Raw genomic sequence first — 18,529 nt, forward strand, 5'->3', positions numbered from 1 at the left:
GCTGATCCCAGATTTGCTGCGTTCCTTGAAAGCCTTGAAACGAAGCCATGCTGCAGCTTTGTGTGGATGAATGGATCATGTTTTATGAAGAAAATTGTGTTCAGTATGTGCCAATCTGTAAAAGGAAAAAATAAATAAATAAATGAGGCAAATTCGCAGAACGGAATTTGCTGTTCTGCAACGATTTCCCCCATTCCTGTTTTGTGGCGTATTTAAGCTGTGATTATAATATATGCATTTGTAGATAGGCCCTGTAAAAAGATGAGATGTTTTTAAAGAAAAAAAAAATTATTCTGGATGTTTGTACATACTGTGTTTCCAGGGAATAAAAGAAAATGAGTACATTTTTCTCCTCTGGTATTTGTTTTTTATAATTCAGGACATTAAGTTTAAAACGCATAACAACCCTCTTCGCTCTACTAATTTCTCAGTCGTACATCTTACTTCTAAAACGGCAATGTCAGCAGCGTTCGGGGTCGACTGCGCTGTCAGAGCAGATGATTTAAAGCAGAATCGCTTCTGCAACTTTAAAAAAAAAAACAACCTCAGGTGAAGTTTTAACGCACGGCTTCCTAATTGTTTTACTGCAGCTTTAAAACATGACTGCTGCATCTAGTTTTCCTAAATGTTTATGAAACCAAATCAATCATCTGTTTTCAAGAGTGTTGAGGTATTTATACCTTTAACTTTTTCACAAGTAGAATGTATTTTAGAAGGATTTCATGTGGCAGACTGACACAAAATAGCAGTAAACTACTTTATATTATTCTTAATTTGAATCCAATTCCAGTTAGAGGTCACCTAATTAGTAGATAAAGAATCCGAATCAGTTTCATTCACAAAGTTTGTGTGCAAGAACAAGAAATTTGACTTCAGTTTTGCTTTGCTCTCAAAAGAGAAACTTAAAATATGATGTATAAAAAAATTGGATTTTGTTCTCTTAAGTGTGAATATATATGCATTTTTGTTCACAAAATAGTATGAATTAATGCAAATATGTATGGTATCAATTTTGCAAGTGGCTCTTTGTAGTGCTGACCTGAAAGCAAAAGTCTAAGAAGTTTGTGTCCAGGATGTGTGGGGTCTGCAGTGATGTTAGCTACACTAAGTCCAGTTGAGAATCTATTGCAGGACTTGAACATTCATCCTCAGAGATCCTCATTCAATCTGACAACTGTTTCACAAAGAAATGAGCAAACGTGAAACTCTGTTTTAAAACAAATGCATGCCACACTTTTCAGATTTTTATTTGTAGTTTTTGGTTTTAAGATTTTGATGGGAATTAAAAGTTTTGCAAGGCACAGTATGACTACATTGTACATCAAAAGTGAATTTCTTAAAAGACCAAGACGAAATGGTGTCACTCATCAGTCTGAGGTTGAAAACTTGAAAGCCTTAAAATGAAAAGAAAAAAGTTTAGAGAAGTGAATTTATCCAAATTCCATCAAGCCAGGACTGAAACCGTATCCCCGTCTGTTGTTTTGCATCCAAACAGCGGCCATCAGAGCAGTTTGGTGAACAATACACTTAGTCACCACGTCAGTCTGCTCACATCAAAATTCACCACTGCTGCTGGTGCTTCATTTATTCCTCTTTTCCCACAGATGAATCTACAGACATTAAGGGAGAAAAAAAAAAACGCCTCCGCACCGACTGACAGCACCTGCCTGCTAAAAAACAATTTCATTCAGTAGAAGAGAAATTTGCTTCCTTATAGATTCTGGTCACGTCTTGGTGAATCTTACCATTTTCCACACAGCCAGCAGCGGGCAATGGGTTCAAATCTCCAATTCAGGCCGGTGGGTACCACCGGGCTATTTTTAGCCCGGAGAAAGGCCCCCTATCAGCTTAGATGACCACCCTTGAATTCATAAAGCATCGAGCGTGTCCTTTGGGCCGAAGCTGCGAGCATGATAGCAGCTCTTTGAGGAGCAGATAACAGCCTCGTCCCGTCCCTGCGTGTCTGTTCAGTTTACTGCTGTCCACCATTAAAACCTCACCTGAAGTCTGCAGCCTCCGGCCGCTGAAAGCAGCCTCATGACGAATGTTATTACAGTCCATTTTACCTTCTGTCTTATGTAACTCCACGGTCAAAAATAGGTCCTTTTAAATTGAGAATATTCATGTGGCCATCAGGGTTACAGTAGTTAAGGTTTTTTTTATTAGAGTTTAGTTTCGTTTCAAGACTTTTTGTCCAGTTTAGTTAGTTTTTAGAGTGTGTTTGCTAGTTTTTTTTTTATTAGTTAAACATTGTTTAAAACATTTATTTTTGTCTATTTCCAGTTCAAATATATTTGTACACTTGAAATAATACAAAACTAACTTAGAAGTAACATTTTATCAACATTTAGGAGCTTGTTTTAAGTCAATAACTCCTTAATGTTGACGAAAAACATTAAGGAGTTTTTCCATACATGGAAAAACTCCTTAATGTTTAACTCCATTGGAAACTTTATGGAAACTCCATGGAAAAACTTCCATGTATGGAAAAACTTCCATACATGGAAAAATGTCTTGTTATAAGTGAATTTATCTGCCAATGAAACTAGTACATTTTCCATCAATATTAATGAATTATTTACTTAAAACAAGGTCTTATATCTTGCTGAAAGTTATTTGTAAGTTTGTTTTTCTTATTTCAAGCGTACAGTTGGCAAGATTTTTGCGTTTTTACAGTGTAGTGTATTAGTTTGTTGGTTAATTTTTAGGTGCACAATTCAATAATGTCAAAGTATTGTATTGGGATTAGATATACATCGATTGAGTAATGAATAATAGCATTTTAAAAAATTATTAAGTTATTGTTGAACAACCAACTGACATTGGTGTTTTCTCCCAACGTTTGCTGCCGCCATTTTGCCGCCAGGAGGGCTGTGGAGTGCCGTAATTTGCCGTCAGCTGACGTAAACTGCTTGCGTGGGGGGAAATAAACTATTTCACGAGTTCGATAGGCTAATAAATAGATTTATAAACACAAAAACGAAAGATGTTAAATATATACTTTCAATATGTTTTCGTTTTATAAAAGCACGATATAATTCCAGTTAGTTTCCCCCCATTAATTACCGTTTTTATTTATTTCAGTTTAAAGAAAAATGTTTTCTCAATTTCAGTTTTTGTTATTTTCTTAGATTAAGAGATATAGTTAACTACAATAACCTTGCATTGCAAAAATCCAACATATCTCTGCGACACATTAATAAACTAATCAAAAGAACCTGCTGAGGGTTTTCTTCGCTTCTAATTATATAGCATAGCAATGGCTCTGATGTTCTTTGAACTTTGATTCGTGACAAATTTGTCAACAAATTTAAAGAAGTTCAATTCAACAAGTTGAAGCTGAAACTATACGCCCCCTGCTTGCTGTGTGCGTCTGGAAAATGTCTCCTGTCTGTTCTGCAGAGGACTGACAAGGTAAAGCCCCGAGTTGACGCTGACTTGAGTTTGAAACATGAGAAGGATCAAGTTTTTTTTTCTTGTTATTAGAAGGGGGAGTTCGGCTTTGCTGCTCAACAAAGAGGAAAGAAACAAAGTCACTGAATAATCTTTGTACTTCAAAGAGATTTAAACGCTGCTGGAAAATAAGTTTGCATGTAGTCATCATGGTCCCTTTCTTTTAGATTATAATACATTTATATTATTTATTCTAGATTGAATAATTGTACAGCAAAAAGAAAATTCTACAAAATAAAAGGATGCACAAGCTCCTATTAGAGCCATTGTAGAAAGAAAATTGAGTAAAAAACCTGACATTTTCTGAGTTTCAAAAGTTGAAAATGATCAACTTTTGAAACTCACACAATTTAATTTTTTTTCTTTTAGAATTTTTCTAGATTAATCTCAAAATGTCTGAGTTTTTTTTCCTAACAATTTTTAAAATTTTCAAACTCAAAATCTTAGTTTTTTTCTAGACAACATCTGAGATTAATCTAAAAAAATTGTAAGTCTTTTGGTGGAAATGCAATCCGTTTTTTCCATCTACAATACAATATGTAGAGAATCTGAAAAATGTTATAAATAAATGCAGCTTTGGAATCTGAAAAGGTAAAATGGTAGTCGGCATGCTATTGGCTGGCGCTTGCAAAGCAGCCAATCCAAGAAAGCCATTAATTTACCTTGGCGCTGATTGGCTGAATCCGTAACAGCGGAACTGCTGTAGACGTTAGATTCTCCGGTACTGCTCAGGCGGCTTCTATTGGTTGAATTAAAGAAAATTAATTCATATTAGGTGTTTAAATTATCATAAAAGCAGTTAAATTAGAGGATGTATCATGTATTTGTGGATTGAGCTATTTTTAGCCGGTTGCTGTGGTCCCTAACCGCTACAATTACTATTAGTGTTTTGCTGCCACCGCCATGTTGGAGAGCCTCAACATACCTTTTCAAAACTTCATTCTTTCTTTTGTGGCCAAACAATTAAAATTTTTATCTTCTTTTTCTTTCTTTATTGCAACCGTTTAGACCGGTAACTACTGCAGCGACAGTGTTTATTAGTTCTTAGTAATGCTGTTGCTTCTTCGATACCAGTGATTAATAGCGACTGATAAAAGTTTATCGGGCAATATGTCATGCTGCCTGTGTTTTTAGCATCAGCAAGTGTAAAACGCAGAGATTGCAAGATAAGCAGGAAGGTACAAGCTGCAGATTTTTATTCCTTAAAAGAATAATGTGATGTTTAGCACAACAACTTGCTCAAACCGGAGATAATCTTAGATTTATCTTCTTATGCTTACCTGAAAATGGAGGGCCCTTTCAAAAATAAGTCCAAAGCCCCTGCAGACTGCTGACATTTTGAAAGTCTGCACTCTAGCTGCGTCCAGAAGAAAAAAAATAAATAAACAGTGACCCAATCTTCTTTTTTAGCAGTATATTTCCTCTAATTCCCCTTGGGAACCAAGTATTTGAGTCCTTTTGGGGAACCAGATAATTTTCAACCTAAATAAAAGAATTCTTTCATCACTTTTGCTCTGGATTCTCAGATTCTCTGGTCTGCATCTTGTCACCTTTATAGTAAAAAACCCTTAAAGCTTCCAGGCTGAATCAGGAGACTTTGAACACTGTGAAATCACTCGATGTGTGTTTAAATTCATCTTTTGAGCCACGATGAGTCTGTGGTTCTCAGGATGATTGTGTCTATTTAAATTAAAACTGAGCTGGTCACATAAGAACATGATCATAAGCTTTTTTTTTTTTATCATTTAAACAACTTATTTTAAGACGTTACTTCTGGTAAAATGTTGTCTTTTTTGACTATTAGTATATCTAAAACAACACTTCTCATAGTTTGGCCCTAATACTCCATTGTAAACCTGTTATGATAACAAATTTTGCTGGACAATAAATTGTCCCAGAACCTATCGCTATAAACAATAACAATGTTATTGTTTATAGCATACAATAACAATACGATACAATAACAATGTTATTGTTTATAGTGATAAACAATATCGCTATAAACAATAACGATATTGTTATTGTATCGTTATTGTTACAATAACAATACAAATTGAGATATTGTTTTGAGATAAACAATATCTCAAAACAACAAAATGTTGTTTTGAGAACATTTTCAAGTAATATAATAGTAATAATGGCAAGAACACATTCTCAAAGATCAATAAAATTTAAATTCTAATGAACATTTAAACACTGGAACTGGAAGACATTTGGAATACCCAAGATAAATCAAGAGAACAACAGAAACAACAAATAAAATTAATTATGAAGTCTCTGTAAACAAAATTATCTTTCAAAACAAGGTCTAGTTGAGACCAAAACACCAGACTGAATACTTTTATCTCTCAGTTTTTGGTAAAAAGAGAGAAAAACAACTTATAAATCAAGCAAATGAAAGCGATAGAGTTTCTTTTAATTTATCATGGGATTAATTGATTTATTATTTATTGTGAGAAGGCCTTCTCCATTGTACAACTCATATAAGGGATGATTGAAATAAAAACCAGTTTTTAAAAATAATTTTTGCAATCAAATTTTGAGAAAATAGAGCGAGCAAAAACAAAAATCAGAAATCAAAAATGTAATGGGGAAAAAAAATCAGTGTTTTTATCTTTAAGCCCAAACTGCATCCGGATTTCATGGAAAAAATATTTCTCAGACAAAGCATTTGTGTGGGCATCGATGTGCTGTGCTCTGAATCTCTGTTCACACGCTGGCAGGTCATTCAGTTTACATTACGCAACTCAAACAGGTTCTGCGGCCGACCGTGTTCACCGGAGCTCCATGAGAGCCACAGTGAGCCGATGTGAGCCAAATCCAGGCAGATGGAGGCCACAGAGGACCGACTCCGCCCGGGAACCTGAACAGATGGACCCATGAAGAGCAGCACCTGGTTTTGGCACTAAACTTTGACACTCTCTGTATGACATGAAGAAAAAAAATAATAAATTAGGTTTACGAGTCAATACGAGTTGAAACGAGTCAGAAAGAATGAGACAAATTTAGAAATCTGAGACTTTAAGTATGGTTTTTTTAAAACAATAAATAATTTGTTTCTGCTTATGTAAAACAGTGCAACATGTGCCACTTTATGTTCGCATATTTATTTTAATTTAGCGTCTCTGTTGGGGTCTGATAGGGTTGTGATGATTAGCAATCAGCAGTAATTATCTTCAGGTGCTGACATTTTTTGTTTGGACAAATTGCAGCTACCCTTTGCTCCAACTAAACCCCTCTGAAGAAAATTAAATTTGCATAACATCTTAATGTGTTGTTTCTCTAAATCAGTTTCCTGAAGAATCTGCTACCTAAAAGTTATTTAAATATGCTTTCAACACCTTCAGTGAGAAGTTTAAGATGCAAGAATTACTGTAATTATAGTAAAGTTGGTGCTGGATGAATTTAAGTACAGATGGTGTCTGTAGGACGTGACTGGCAACAAATATTTTTGTGCGAGAATATTTTACTGCAATAAAGGATGAACTTTTTGTCATAATTTTACAAATGTTGCCAAAAAATATGTGCTGTCAGTCTACTATTCCTTAAAAAATAACAATAATTAAAGCATTTTGGAAGAATGACTTTCACCAGAAAAATGATTTTCTCATTTACACATAATTTAAAGTATAAAGACAGACCAGCGCTTCAACATGAATCTGTTCTGCCCTGTAAATTAAGACATTTAATCTACACTTACTGATAAATTACAAACTTTCCAGTAACTAAAGCAGCTTAAATATATAATCAGCCCCACAGAAAGTGATTCAGTTTAAGCCAAAATGCAGATTAGAAAAGCAGTGCAAGAAAACTCAATTTCTACACTTCAGCAGTCCAAATATGTGTTGGGTTTACAAGCAGTTCAGTATAAAAATAAAATACACCCAAAGAGCAGGATTTAGATCAAGAAACACTGAACTTACCAGATTAGTTAGTTTGTGCTGCAGCTTTCAGATGGAAGGACAAATATTGGCGTAAACAACATGAAAACTGTTCTGTGTAAAAATTTCACGCTGCTGCTGAGCTTCTTTTGGCATCTTTTTGATTAATTACAACAAATTTAAATGCCATCGCCCACTTCAGCGTTGGTGCACAGGCCACCATGTGTCGGTCTTCTAATGACTTCATTGTTCAACATGAAGTTTAAATCAGTAAAAAAGGCTCATAAAACAATTTCTTCCTTGATCGATTTAACAGAGGATGTAACTCTAAGCATCGACAATAAGAAATATACGAAGCATTTGACACAATAACTCCTGACATGTCGTCTAAGACATGGGTGTCAAACTCATTTTCGTTTTAGTCCAAATCATGATCATGAATCCTCTTAAAGGACCCGTTGTGCCAGAATGTATTGGTAAAACCTGTTCACAAACTGTTAAAATATCAATGAATTCTTAAAATTAAATATTATTGAACATCTTTTCAGTTCCTCCAGGATTTCCTGATTCTTTTTGTGACTTTTTGCAATAAAAATAGAAGTGTTTGTAGTACTAATTTGCAATATTTGTGCTTATTTATGACGGTAAATTTGACTTTTTATTACTCGCTGTGTAGATCATGGAATATAATTTGACATCAATTAATGCTGAGGCAGCAGTTTAGTACAAGTAAGAAAGTTTTTGACAATTTTTGAGAAAAATCTGCAATAACCTCCCAATTAGTGCAAAAAAAGTGGTGGGATTTGATGATTTTGTGTGAATTTCCACTATAATTTTCAAGAAACTGGAGGGACAAATTGATATAATTTGGCAGTAAACAGATAAAAACTGCATTGATTTGATTGAAAACATAATATTTAAGCACACTTAGTGTTTAGTTTACAATCTAGAGGGCCATATAAGAAGCATTGGGGCCAGATTTGGCCCACGGGCCTCAGGTTTAACACACGTGGACTAGGATACCAGAGGGTTTGGTAGAAGATATGTGGTGTAGAAATGGGTAAAAAGTTAAATTATGAATAAGCAGAAATTTGTGGAAATGGTGAAGGTCTTACACATTACTTGTGGCGTCCCACAGGGATCAGTGTTAAGTCCAAATGGTTTAGTTTTGTTTCAGTATGTCAAATATATATTTGATGCATCAAAAATGGAAACCTTTGTCTTACATGGATATAACACAAATATTTCTTTGTTCTGGACCAAATATATGGCAGATTTGAACAAAAATGATGGTTTAATCTAAACCTGAGTCTCAATAAAACCAAATTTATGATATTTGGATGGTTAAAAATACAGAGGGACACAAACTATTGAAAATACATATGAAAACACATCTCTAGGTATAATTGTACATAAGAATATTTTTTAAACACAACAATAAACAGTGTGTTCATTTAACAAGAGTGAGTTTGTGGATTTTGGTACGATGGAACTTGGAAAAAAGTTCAAATAAATTAATTTTAAAAATAAAAGAGACACTTTGGGGAGATAAAGAATGAAAATGGGTCCTTGTACTGTTTTGTCACCTGGGATTCAAACATTGGTTGCTATTTTTACAAATCTTTACTGTGTAATATTGAAATTTGGAATGGAAGTGTTTGTTTTATTTGTGAAATAAATGATTTGAAGATAATTTAATAAAAAAAAGATTGTTTTTTTTTACTTCTCTCTATTCTACCTGGACAGGACAGCCTGTTTTGAATGTCTGATAAGTTTGTTCTTCACCAATAAGGCATCATTACACTTCTATAAACCGAAAACCGAGCTCCCTTTCAGGATTTTACCATTTCAGCTATTTTCCAAAACCTTCCTGCAAGGATTTAACGAACAAGGTGCAGCGTCTCACCCCGAGTGAGGTCACGTTGATGGTAATCTGTGTACTCTCCCTTTGAGCAGCCAAAATGTCTGCTGATACACATGCAATTTAAAGCAATTACTCTTAAAGCAGCTGATTAGCTTCTCCATCTGGGAGCTCAACGCCAAATGTAAAGTCCTGGCCAAACAAACAAACAATGGTCAGTGATGTCTCTGGCAGGAGGCCATCGGTGTTTCTGCATTCAGGTTGTTGTTTTCCCCCCCCAAAAAAAACTCGGCCTCATTCGCACTCATTACCTCAGCAAATCATGTCTAAACAATGTTCTGAAGCCAAAACAGCTGAGCTCACTTTCAGTCAGTATTTTTCTTTTTTTTTAAGGTCCTGATTAAGATGTACGGCTCACTCCTTTTAGGAGGGCGACATTAGCATAACACATCACACTAATGCATTTTAAAGGTGCCCAGCTTAAGGGTTTATTAATATTCCCCAGAGGAAAGTGCAAATCTCTTCCGTAAGAACCACTTCATAACACCAGCTGGCATGATGTTTATTAAAACATTTTCTATTGGCTTTTAGAGCGAACGCTCGGGGGAGATGCTGCCCCGAGGTTAGCATCAGGAAGGATTCAGGTGAGAGCGAAAACACCGGATTGTACATCAGCTGCACAAACGTTAGACAAATGCTCTCTGTTGAAATGGAGTTTTTCTTTTGTCTCCGAAACCTGATTCAGCTTGAGTTTGCATCACAAAGATGCATCGAAAAGTGTAAAGGCGTCGAACTTGAGGCGACGGGCGCGTTTTTGACACGCGTTTGGTGTAAACAACCATTGCCGTTTTCCAAAAAGCAGCTGACTTTAAAACACCTGCCAGTGTTAGTTGTTTTTTAATAAAAATATATATATCTGTATTGACAGATCAGAACAGATAACTGCGATCAGTGCACTTCTAGTCACAACCAGCTATTAGGTTCATGAGGCAACAACTTTTTCACGATGCACCAGTTTGGTTTGGATGACATTTCCATTCAGTAAGTAAATTACAAGTATTTAATTAATTAGAGAAAACATCTCATTCAATTGAATCCACAAGAAATACGTCTTGAATGATCTTGAAACTTGCTTTTATTTTCACAGACATTAAAGCACCACCTCACAACAGCTCTTAAAGCCGGAGACGGACAGCAAGAGAGAGGCTCTTCATCAACATTTCATCACTTCGCGCTGCAGTATGTACAACAGGCGTCCGCCCCGCAAACACTCTCCTCATTTTAAAAGACACGGTACGGTGGCCGACAGGTGCAAATGCGCAGCAAAAGAGAAAACATGCGAACAAAAAAGAAGACACCCCCGAATGAAATGCAGCAAACAAAAAGAGAGACGCAAACACCCCCGAATGAAATGCAGCAAATAAAAAGAGAGACGCAAACACCCCCGAATGAAATGCAGCAAACAAAAAGTGTTGAAAACGGAAGTGCTCCAGACCACTAGGGGGAGTCAAAGAAAATAGTATTCATTTCTATGGGACCAGATGCAAGATTCAGAGAAAGAAATTTGAAAGAAAGTAAAGGTATCTCTCTGAATCTTGCATCTGGAAAGTGTGATTATTGTGAGAAGTCTGAAACAATAGAGCATGTTATTTTAGAGTGTTGTAAGTATGAAGAAGAGAGAAGATGCATGCTGAGAGAGTGTGTAGGTATTAAAGAAAGGTTTAATTTAATAGAATTTTTGAGGAGAGATTTCGGGAGTAGACATATTCAAATAATTATTCGGTATCTTAAAAAAACAAAGCTATTTCATAGGATATGAGTAGAGCAAGTTGGGTGTGAGTGTGTAAAGAATATCAAAGAGGGGTATATAAAGTTATAAGCAAGTTGGATAATATTAGCAGGTGTGTATGTGTGGGGGTATGTTTAATCAGGAGTTAATGGAGGGAAAAGGTAGAAAGTGAAAGTTTATAGACCATCTCGAACCACACTCCATACTGGTAAGTGGCGGTAATGCTACTGTAAGTTTGTTGCCAACCGCCAATAAATACCAAGAAGAAGAAGAAGAAGAATCTTGCATCTGGTCCCATAGAAATGAATACTATTTTCTTTGACTCCCCCTAGTGGTCTGGAGCACTTCCGTTTTCAACACTTTTTGTTTGCTGCATTTCATTCGGGGTGTTTGCGTCTCTCTTTTTATTTGCTGCATTTCATTCGGGGGTGTTTGCGTCTCTCTTTTTATTTGCTGCACTTCATTCGGGGGTGTTTGCGTCTCTCTTTTTATTTGCTGCATTTCATTCGGGGGTGTCTTCTTTTTTGTTTGCATGTTTTCTCTTTTGCTGCGCATTTGCACCTGTCGGCCACCGTAACACGGCGGAATAAATACACGTCTTATTTTACATGATGTTTAATATAAACAAGTACCTGTCATAGTGCAAATTGCACTTGCCGACGGCTGTGAGGTAAAAACACATTGTGAGCTATACAAGACGAATGCTTTTAAATATCAACCAGCTTATTGTAGCGCGCCGGAGCGGTTCCGTAAGCATCATGATGTGGGATTATCTGAGAACCAATCACCATCCTCATCACCGCAGGCATGGAAGTGACTGCTTAACCAAGTAATTTAGACAAAAAATAAATAAATAAAAATATTTTGGGGGAGTGAATTACAAGAGAGGATGTGCGTTTTTTTTTTGTTTTATTTAAATCTGTGTGTGCTGTGTTTCTGAATCACAGCGCTCCAGAGCCGGACCAAGGCTGAACGAGGCCCTGAGCTGAGTTTTATCGGGGAGGGGTGGCACCAGTTAAACCACTCTGCCACCAGTGGGCTCTAACCATATTTCATCTGAATTCTTTGCATTTTTGTATGTGACGTTTGAAATTTTTAATTTAATATATTTTGAGTTTAAAATGTAAATTTTTTTATGTAACAAACCGTCCACTGTCGCCACATACTTTCTCAGGAAAGTTAATGACTCTTTCTTTGATTGAAACATTTGTACAAATTGACATTATAAACCGAATCTGAAAGCTTTAAACTTTTATTAGGATTGTTAGTGTGTACTTGACGTTTTCTGGATATATAATTGAATGTTTCGTTTGTGGTTTGTTTTGTTGATTCTATATTGATAAACCTAACAGAAAAAAATTCAATACAAGTTGTTTTACATTAAATTAATGAGCTAATGATTAATTAAATCAACTATCTCTGGATGTGTTGAGATTGGAAAAAAATGATTAGTTGACTCAAATTATCTGTTTAATAAATAGAATTGTGTAAAAATCCTCCATTGAAACAAACTAAATAGTGAAATCAAATATTTTTTGAGGCTATTAATGAGATGTTTCTGCTGTTGAGATTATTTCAAGTAGTAAACAAAAACTGCTATACTAAAGTAGATATGGGCAGAGAAATTAAATTTAAAATTACCTAATAATTTTGTAGTTCTAAGGGTGTAGGTAGATGTGAAATATTGACTTATTAAAATCCTGAATCATAGTTTATTCTCTAAATTCAAACATGACAGTGCATGTGGTTCATCTGTAAACCAAAAGAAAAATGCTTTCTAAGCTCAGACACAAACAAAAATGATTAAATTACCTTTTAATTTTGACTCTTGTTAAGTCAGTGAACATTTTATGGTTGAAAATCTGTTTAAACAATGTCTATTCTTACCTTTGAATATCTAGGATACAATATGAAAGTGTTGGATCTAAAAGTTGAAGATGAACTGACCCTGGCTGATATGACGTTTATTTATTGGAGATCTGACCTCAAATTGTGACTTATAAAGAAAATATAAAAGAAAAAAAGTGCTGCAGGCCTACAATGAAAGCATAAAAAATACTTAACATTCACTGAAATTAAACTAGCACTTTCCCCAACATACACAACAACCCTTAATGTTGAAATCAGGATCAATGGGAACTTTTAAGCCTTGAAGGTTTTCCTCTCTATTAGCGCAACTTGTGTTTTTGTCGAATTCTTACAGGTCGTGTAAGAATTAAATTTCTCTCAGGGCCAGCAGGCTAGCAGGGGGCGCTAAGCCGTCACAAACACAGCTTATATCTGGTGTCAACAGAGATAAACCCCAGCGTGTCGGAGGCCCAGCTTGGATTAAACCCAGCAGCCCCTACGGCTACTTAATCCTTTAATCGGTTTCATTACGTTTCCCTATTGTCTCAGAAAAACGGCAAAATAACTAAAAGAAAATAAACCTAAAAAAATAAAACTACATTTATTAGAAAGTTTTTAATGGTTTGTTTTAAAACTTTTCTTAATGTGATGACAAATAAGAAGCTTTGATGACCATGTCCTAGTAAGTCTAGTATGATTGGGGCGCCCCCTGGTGGTTTGGAGTTCCAAGCAGCAGCTTAGCTCGCTTCTGCCACAGACTGGCTTTAGAGCGTAAGCATCATGATGGGGGATTGTTTTAAAACCTGCTTTATAATAATCATCTCTACGGATAGAAATGAGACTCTTATCCAATAAATTTAACTTTAAAAAATATATAGTTTTTGTGAATGAATCACTTTAGTAGGTGTGGACATTTTAATAAGAGCAAACTATATTCTGTTAGATTTTTACCTGCTGTCAGATGTTTTAAAAAACAAGAAAACTTTTTAAATCCTCGTTTTTCATCAAAAGATTTAACTTAATATGAACATTTTAATTACTTCTTTTATAAATGATATTCATAAATCCTCTGAGACACTTGAAAGTAGGTTCTTAGCATACTGAAGAGTGTTGATTAGGATGGTTTGGGGTCCTAAACAGGACCTTGGTGCACTTATGCTTTGGGCCGGCTTTAACTGTAAAAATCATAGTAGATTTTAAAACCCACCATTGATAAAAATGTGATTGCTTAATTTTAAGAAAATTAGGGTTAAAAAAAATACTTTTTACGAATAAATTAGGCTGGTGGATGTGCTGTTTCTTTGGGTAAAATTTACTTTCAGACATTTTATAACCAGAAAAATATCTGATTTTACTTGATTTTCTGACTGAAACATCATGTTTTATATTGAAAAAAAAAAAAAAAAAAAAAACTCACTTAAACATTTATAAACATTTTCTATATCTACCAGAAGGAATAATAATTTGTTTTAATTTTTGTGTTTTCAAGTTTCCTGAAAGTTCCACTGAACCTCCATCATCAAAAAATGTATAATTTTTTTTTTTTTTTTTTTTTTTTTTACAATTTTAAAGTTTTTTCTTATTTACATTCATTCATCTCACAGTGAAGCAGTTTTTTTTGTGTGTGTGCTCTTCAAAATAATTTTCAGAACTTTGTTTTACATCTAAAACAAAACTTTCTTCTTCTTTTCAACTTAAAATTCAGAAACTGTTGGAGAAAATGATAAAAGTAGCCTACATGATGCACTTTCATAATAACAAATGGAAAGTCTTTAAATGTTTGCTTTTGCAGAAAAATTACATTTAAAAAAAAGCACTTGTAACAGATGATAAATTCATGAGTTGTAAAGAAATTTATAAAAACGAATTTAAATAATTTTAAATTCAGAAACAAATGTTGTACGTTGAGAGCCCCCTGTTGGCCTGGGAGTGTATAGCAGCAGCTTAGGTCGCTACTGCCTTGGTCCGGCTCTGTTGGGATTATTTTAAAATGCTCTCCAGATATAAATCGGCTAATTTATCCATTACGTTTAGAGTAAAAAAACAAAACAAAAAACACAATATTTTAGTAACTAAATAATTGTTTTAAAAAAATATAACAAAAGCGTACTACCTTCTTGTTTTTTTCTTTTTGGCAAATTTGGATTTTAGATTTTTTATATACTAAAAGTATTTGGTTCTGTAGGATTTTCCAAACTTCGTCAATTTCTTCTACATTTTTGAAAACACCTTAAAGGAAATTCCGCATACCTGTCCCAAAATGACGATCGATTTGGATGCATTTTGGTTTTTATTCGCACAGGCTGAAGGTTTTTTTTTTTTTTTTTTTTTAAGCAATAACAATAAGTTAATTTCAATATTTTCCTTCACATCTGGGACTCAGAGTGAGGCAGTTTCCCAGTCCCCATCAAGCTGGTGTCGCTGTTGTCCAGGGCGGCGCAGTCCGACCACATCTCCAGCGTACCGGGCTCCAGAGCGGAAACAAAGCCGCCGGAGCACCGCGACAGGTCGCAGGAGCTGATGTGCAGCCGGCGGTCCGCCTGCCTCGGGCAGCACAGCAGCCTCTTGAAGGCCTTCCTGAAGTCCGGACTCCGGCAGTAGATGATCGGGTTAAAGGCGGAGTTCACGTAGCCTAACCAGTTCAGGAACACAAACAGGTTCTTGTCCACCATCTCAGCGCAGAACACCCGCACCACATTGACGATGAAGAAGGGCAGCCAGCACAAGGTGAACGTCCCCATGATGATGCCCAGAGTCTTGAGCGCCTTCTGCTCTCTGAGCGCCAGGATCTTCGACGGCCTCTTCTTGCACTTGGAGGTCAGTCCGGTTAGGGTGTTGTGGAACCTGCCCTCGCACTTGTCGATCTTCCTCAGCTGCTTTTTGGCCTCTCTGTACACCCGCGCGTAAACAAAAATCATGACCAGGAGCGGAATGTAGAAAGAAATGATGGATGAGGAGATGGCGTAAGCCCTGTTGGTCACAAAGTCGCAGCAGTGGGGGTCATCGTAGCAGGCGGTGTCCACGCTGTCGCGGGACCAGTGCATGAGGATGGGGAGGAAGGAGACCAGCCCGGAGATGCCCCACACCACGCACACCATCGCCCTGGCGCGGGCTTTGGTTAACAAGCTCTGGTAGCGGAAAGGTGAGGTGATGGCCACATACCTGTCGATGGCGATTACGCACAGAGTCTCTATGCTGGCGGTGACGCAGAGCACGTCCACGGAGATCCAGAACTCGCAGAAGAACGAGCCGTACATCCAGGAGCCGCGCACCTCCAGCGCCGCGCCAAATGGCACAACCAGAAGCCCCATGATGAGGTCCGCGCTCGCAAGCGACACGATGAACACGTTGGTGAGCGTCTGCAGCCGCTGCGTCTTGGCTATAGCCACGATCACCAGGATGTTCCCGAACACGATGGACAGGACAATCAGACCCATCACCAGGCTCATCCCGGCCAGCCAGTGCTCGGACGCGGCCGCAGCGGAGCCCGACGCGTCGGACGCCTCGCTCCCGGTGCCGTTGTGGAGGTTCACCGGCGAAGACGCGCCGCCGTCCCCCATGACGGGCTGCAGCTGCACTCTGAGCCCACACAGTTCGAGTTCATCAGAAGACCCGCAGCTCTTATCCCATCGCGCGTCAACTCCATCTGGAGCTCCCGCGCGGATCTGCGCCTGATGCCTCACCGGACTGGGACAGCTAGGCAGGCGGTGACATCACCGCTGCGCACCGGCCAATCAGGGAGTCCGGCTGGGTCCCAGCGGCGAGGATGAGGAGGCAAAGCGGCACCTGAGCTTCAAAATCCTTAAAACAACAGTTTCTCTCCTCTGAATGCGCATGAATACATTACTTAGAGAGACCGTCCCGTGAAGAAAACTTTGAGGACATGTTAAGCACAAGACAGGGGCGCATCCAGGACGTTTTAAAAGAGGGCCGTCCCATGGGGACAATAAAGGGCTGTTGATGTTGGAAAAGTTAATATAGGGAGGAGTTCCATCAAGCTTGCTTTTAAATGTTCATATCCAAAAATGAGACAATCCAAAATGTATTTCAATGATTAAATTCAAAGACTGAACTGTTTGCAATCATTACATCCAGTGGGATACAGTTACTTTTGATGCTAAACACTTAAAACTACTGGAAAAAATAATATATATAGCTATATATACAGTTTTTTCAAAAAATAGAAATAGCATATTAAAAATGATTTTAAAAGAGAAATAATGAGGAAGACTGCTTACTGTCATTGATATCCTCCTCAAGCAAAGCAAGCCACTAAAGAGTCAGACTTTTTACAAAGTACGTTATTAAAATATATTCATGGAAAGTTTAGTGAAAGGAAAAAGTACGGTGGAGAAAGATGCACAGGCAGTGTTTTGATCCTACAAAGGTGTATGGAAAACGACTGACTTGAGAGAACAAAAACGCACAGAAGATCACTGCAAAACGTTTGTCAGGAAAATTCAGCGGAAGGAAAAACTGAAGCAAAATCTGTTCAATAGCAGCTGGAGCCAGGGATTCAGGAGTTACAACAAAGATGTTTTCAATAAATGGGCTAAAACTGTTGCATTTCTTGCGATCGCCTCCATGTCACGCTGCACTGATGCAGTAATTCATGCAAAATGGGAATTGAGGGAATTAAAGGGACAGAACATGAACATGCTGTTCAAAAATATAAGATTTTAGTTTTTAAAAATCTATTTTTATTGGTTGAATTTAATATTCTGTTCCAGAAACCGGTATTTTTTTTATTATATGAAAGCTAAAATAACACAGATTTAACGAGCCCTTGAAATATATCACTCTATATAAGAAATATATTATATTATATATTATTATATAAGAAATATGTTAAATGAATAATTTAAATTGAAAAACAAAGTGTTTAAGCAGAGGCTACATCTAAACATGCTTTTGTTCTCACGTTATATTTAATGTTTATAAGTTATTTTAAAATCATCTGGTAGCACAATAGGCAGATATTTAGCAAATACATCTACATTAAACTTAATAACAGTTGATGTTTCTATGCTTCTGTGTTCAAATATTGCATGTTTGTAGCTTTTAATTAGGCTTACATTTTATTTTAGGCCCTTTAATTGCAGTTTAAAATTATTTGATGTTCCAATATAGCCCAGTTCACCCTCTGTTTAGTTTCTTTAAGTAAATGAACATTTTATAGGACGAGTGGAGCCGTTTACTCGTCTCCCTACCTGAATGTTATATGGCCGTTTGGGTAAAACTCCTTCAGACTGTGGGAACATGCGGTGCCCGAGACATTATGAACCACAGAGTTTCATCACTTGCCATCACAAACAAGATTTGTTTTCCCACAGGCCCAATTTATAATCTTTTTTCTTTTTTTTATCTCCAATACATTCCCTGCGCTTGAGATCCATCTCATCCACAGACCTGCGCGTTGCTTCACGGCAGCTGTGTTGCACCAAACTTATCTCAACGGGGACATAAAGCAGGCAGAGCTCGGCTGCCAGCCAGCCGGACTTTTCATTTCATGCATCCAAGTGAAGATTGCTGATCATTAAATACCAGCATGAATGAAAAAGTTCAGGTGTGAACTGGGGATGGACAGAGAATCTGCAAGAATATAAACTATTACTCTGGGTTTCAAAAATCTACTTTTTGGAGATTGTCTGTTTCTTCAACTGAATTAGGACTATTTTGCACTGCGGAGTCCAAAAA

The 18,529-nt window shown here is 36.8% G+C and overlaps 1 protein-coding gene across 1 annotated transcript; it reads right to left on the reverse strand.

Moving 5' to 3' along the window:
- Positions 1-14,491: 14,491 nt before the first annotated feature.
- On the reverse strand, positions 14,492-16,848 carry adrb1 (adrenoceptor beta 1). The gene has a single exon (XM_005804393.2). It carries the CDS (start codon positions 16,390-16,392, stop codon positions 15,199-15,201), a length of 1,194 nt encoding a protein of 397 aa, XP_005804450.1. The 5' UTR covers positions 16,393-16,848; the 3' UTR covers positions 14,492-15,198.
- Between the last annotated feature and the right edge of the window lie 1,681 nt (positions 16,849-18,529).

The sequence above is a fragment of the Xiphophorus maculatus genome, chromosome 10, assembly GCF_002775205.1.
Source record: "Xiphophorus maculatus strain JP 163 A chromosome 10, X_maculatus-5.0-male, whole genome shotgun sequence".
Lineage (NCBI taxonomy): Eukaryota > Metazoa > Chordata > Actinopteri > Cyprinodontiformes > Poeciliidae > Xiphophorus > Xiphophorus maculatus.

Excerpts from the sequence above, each read along its gene's own strand:
- adrb1 (XM_005804393.2), bottom strand. The coding sequence starts at position 16,392 with ATGGGGGACGGCGGCGCGTCTTCGCCGGTGAACCTCCACAACGGCACC.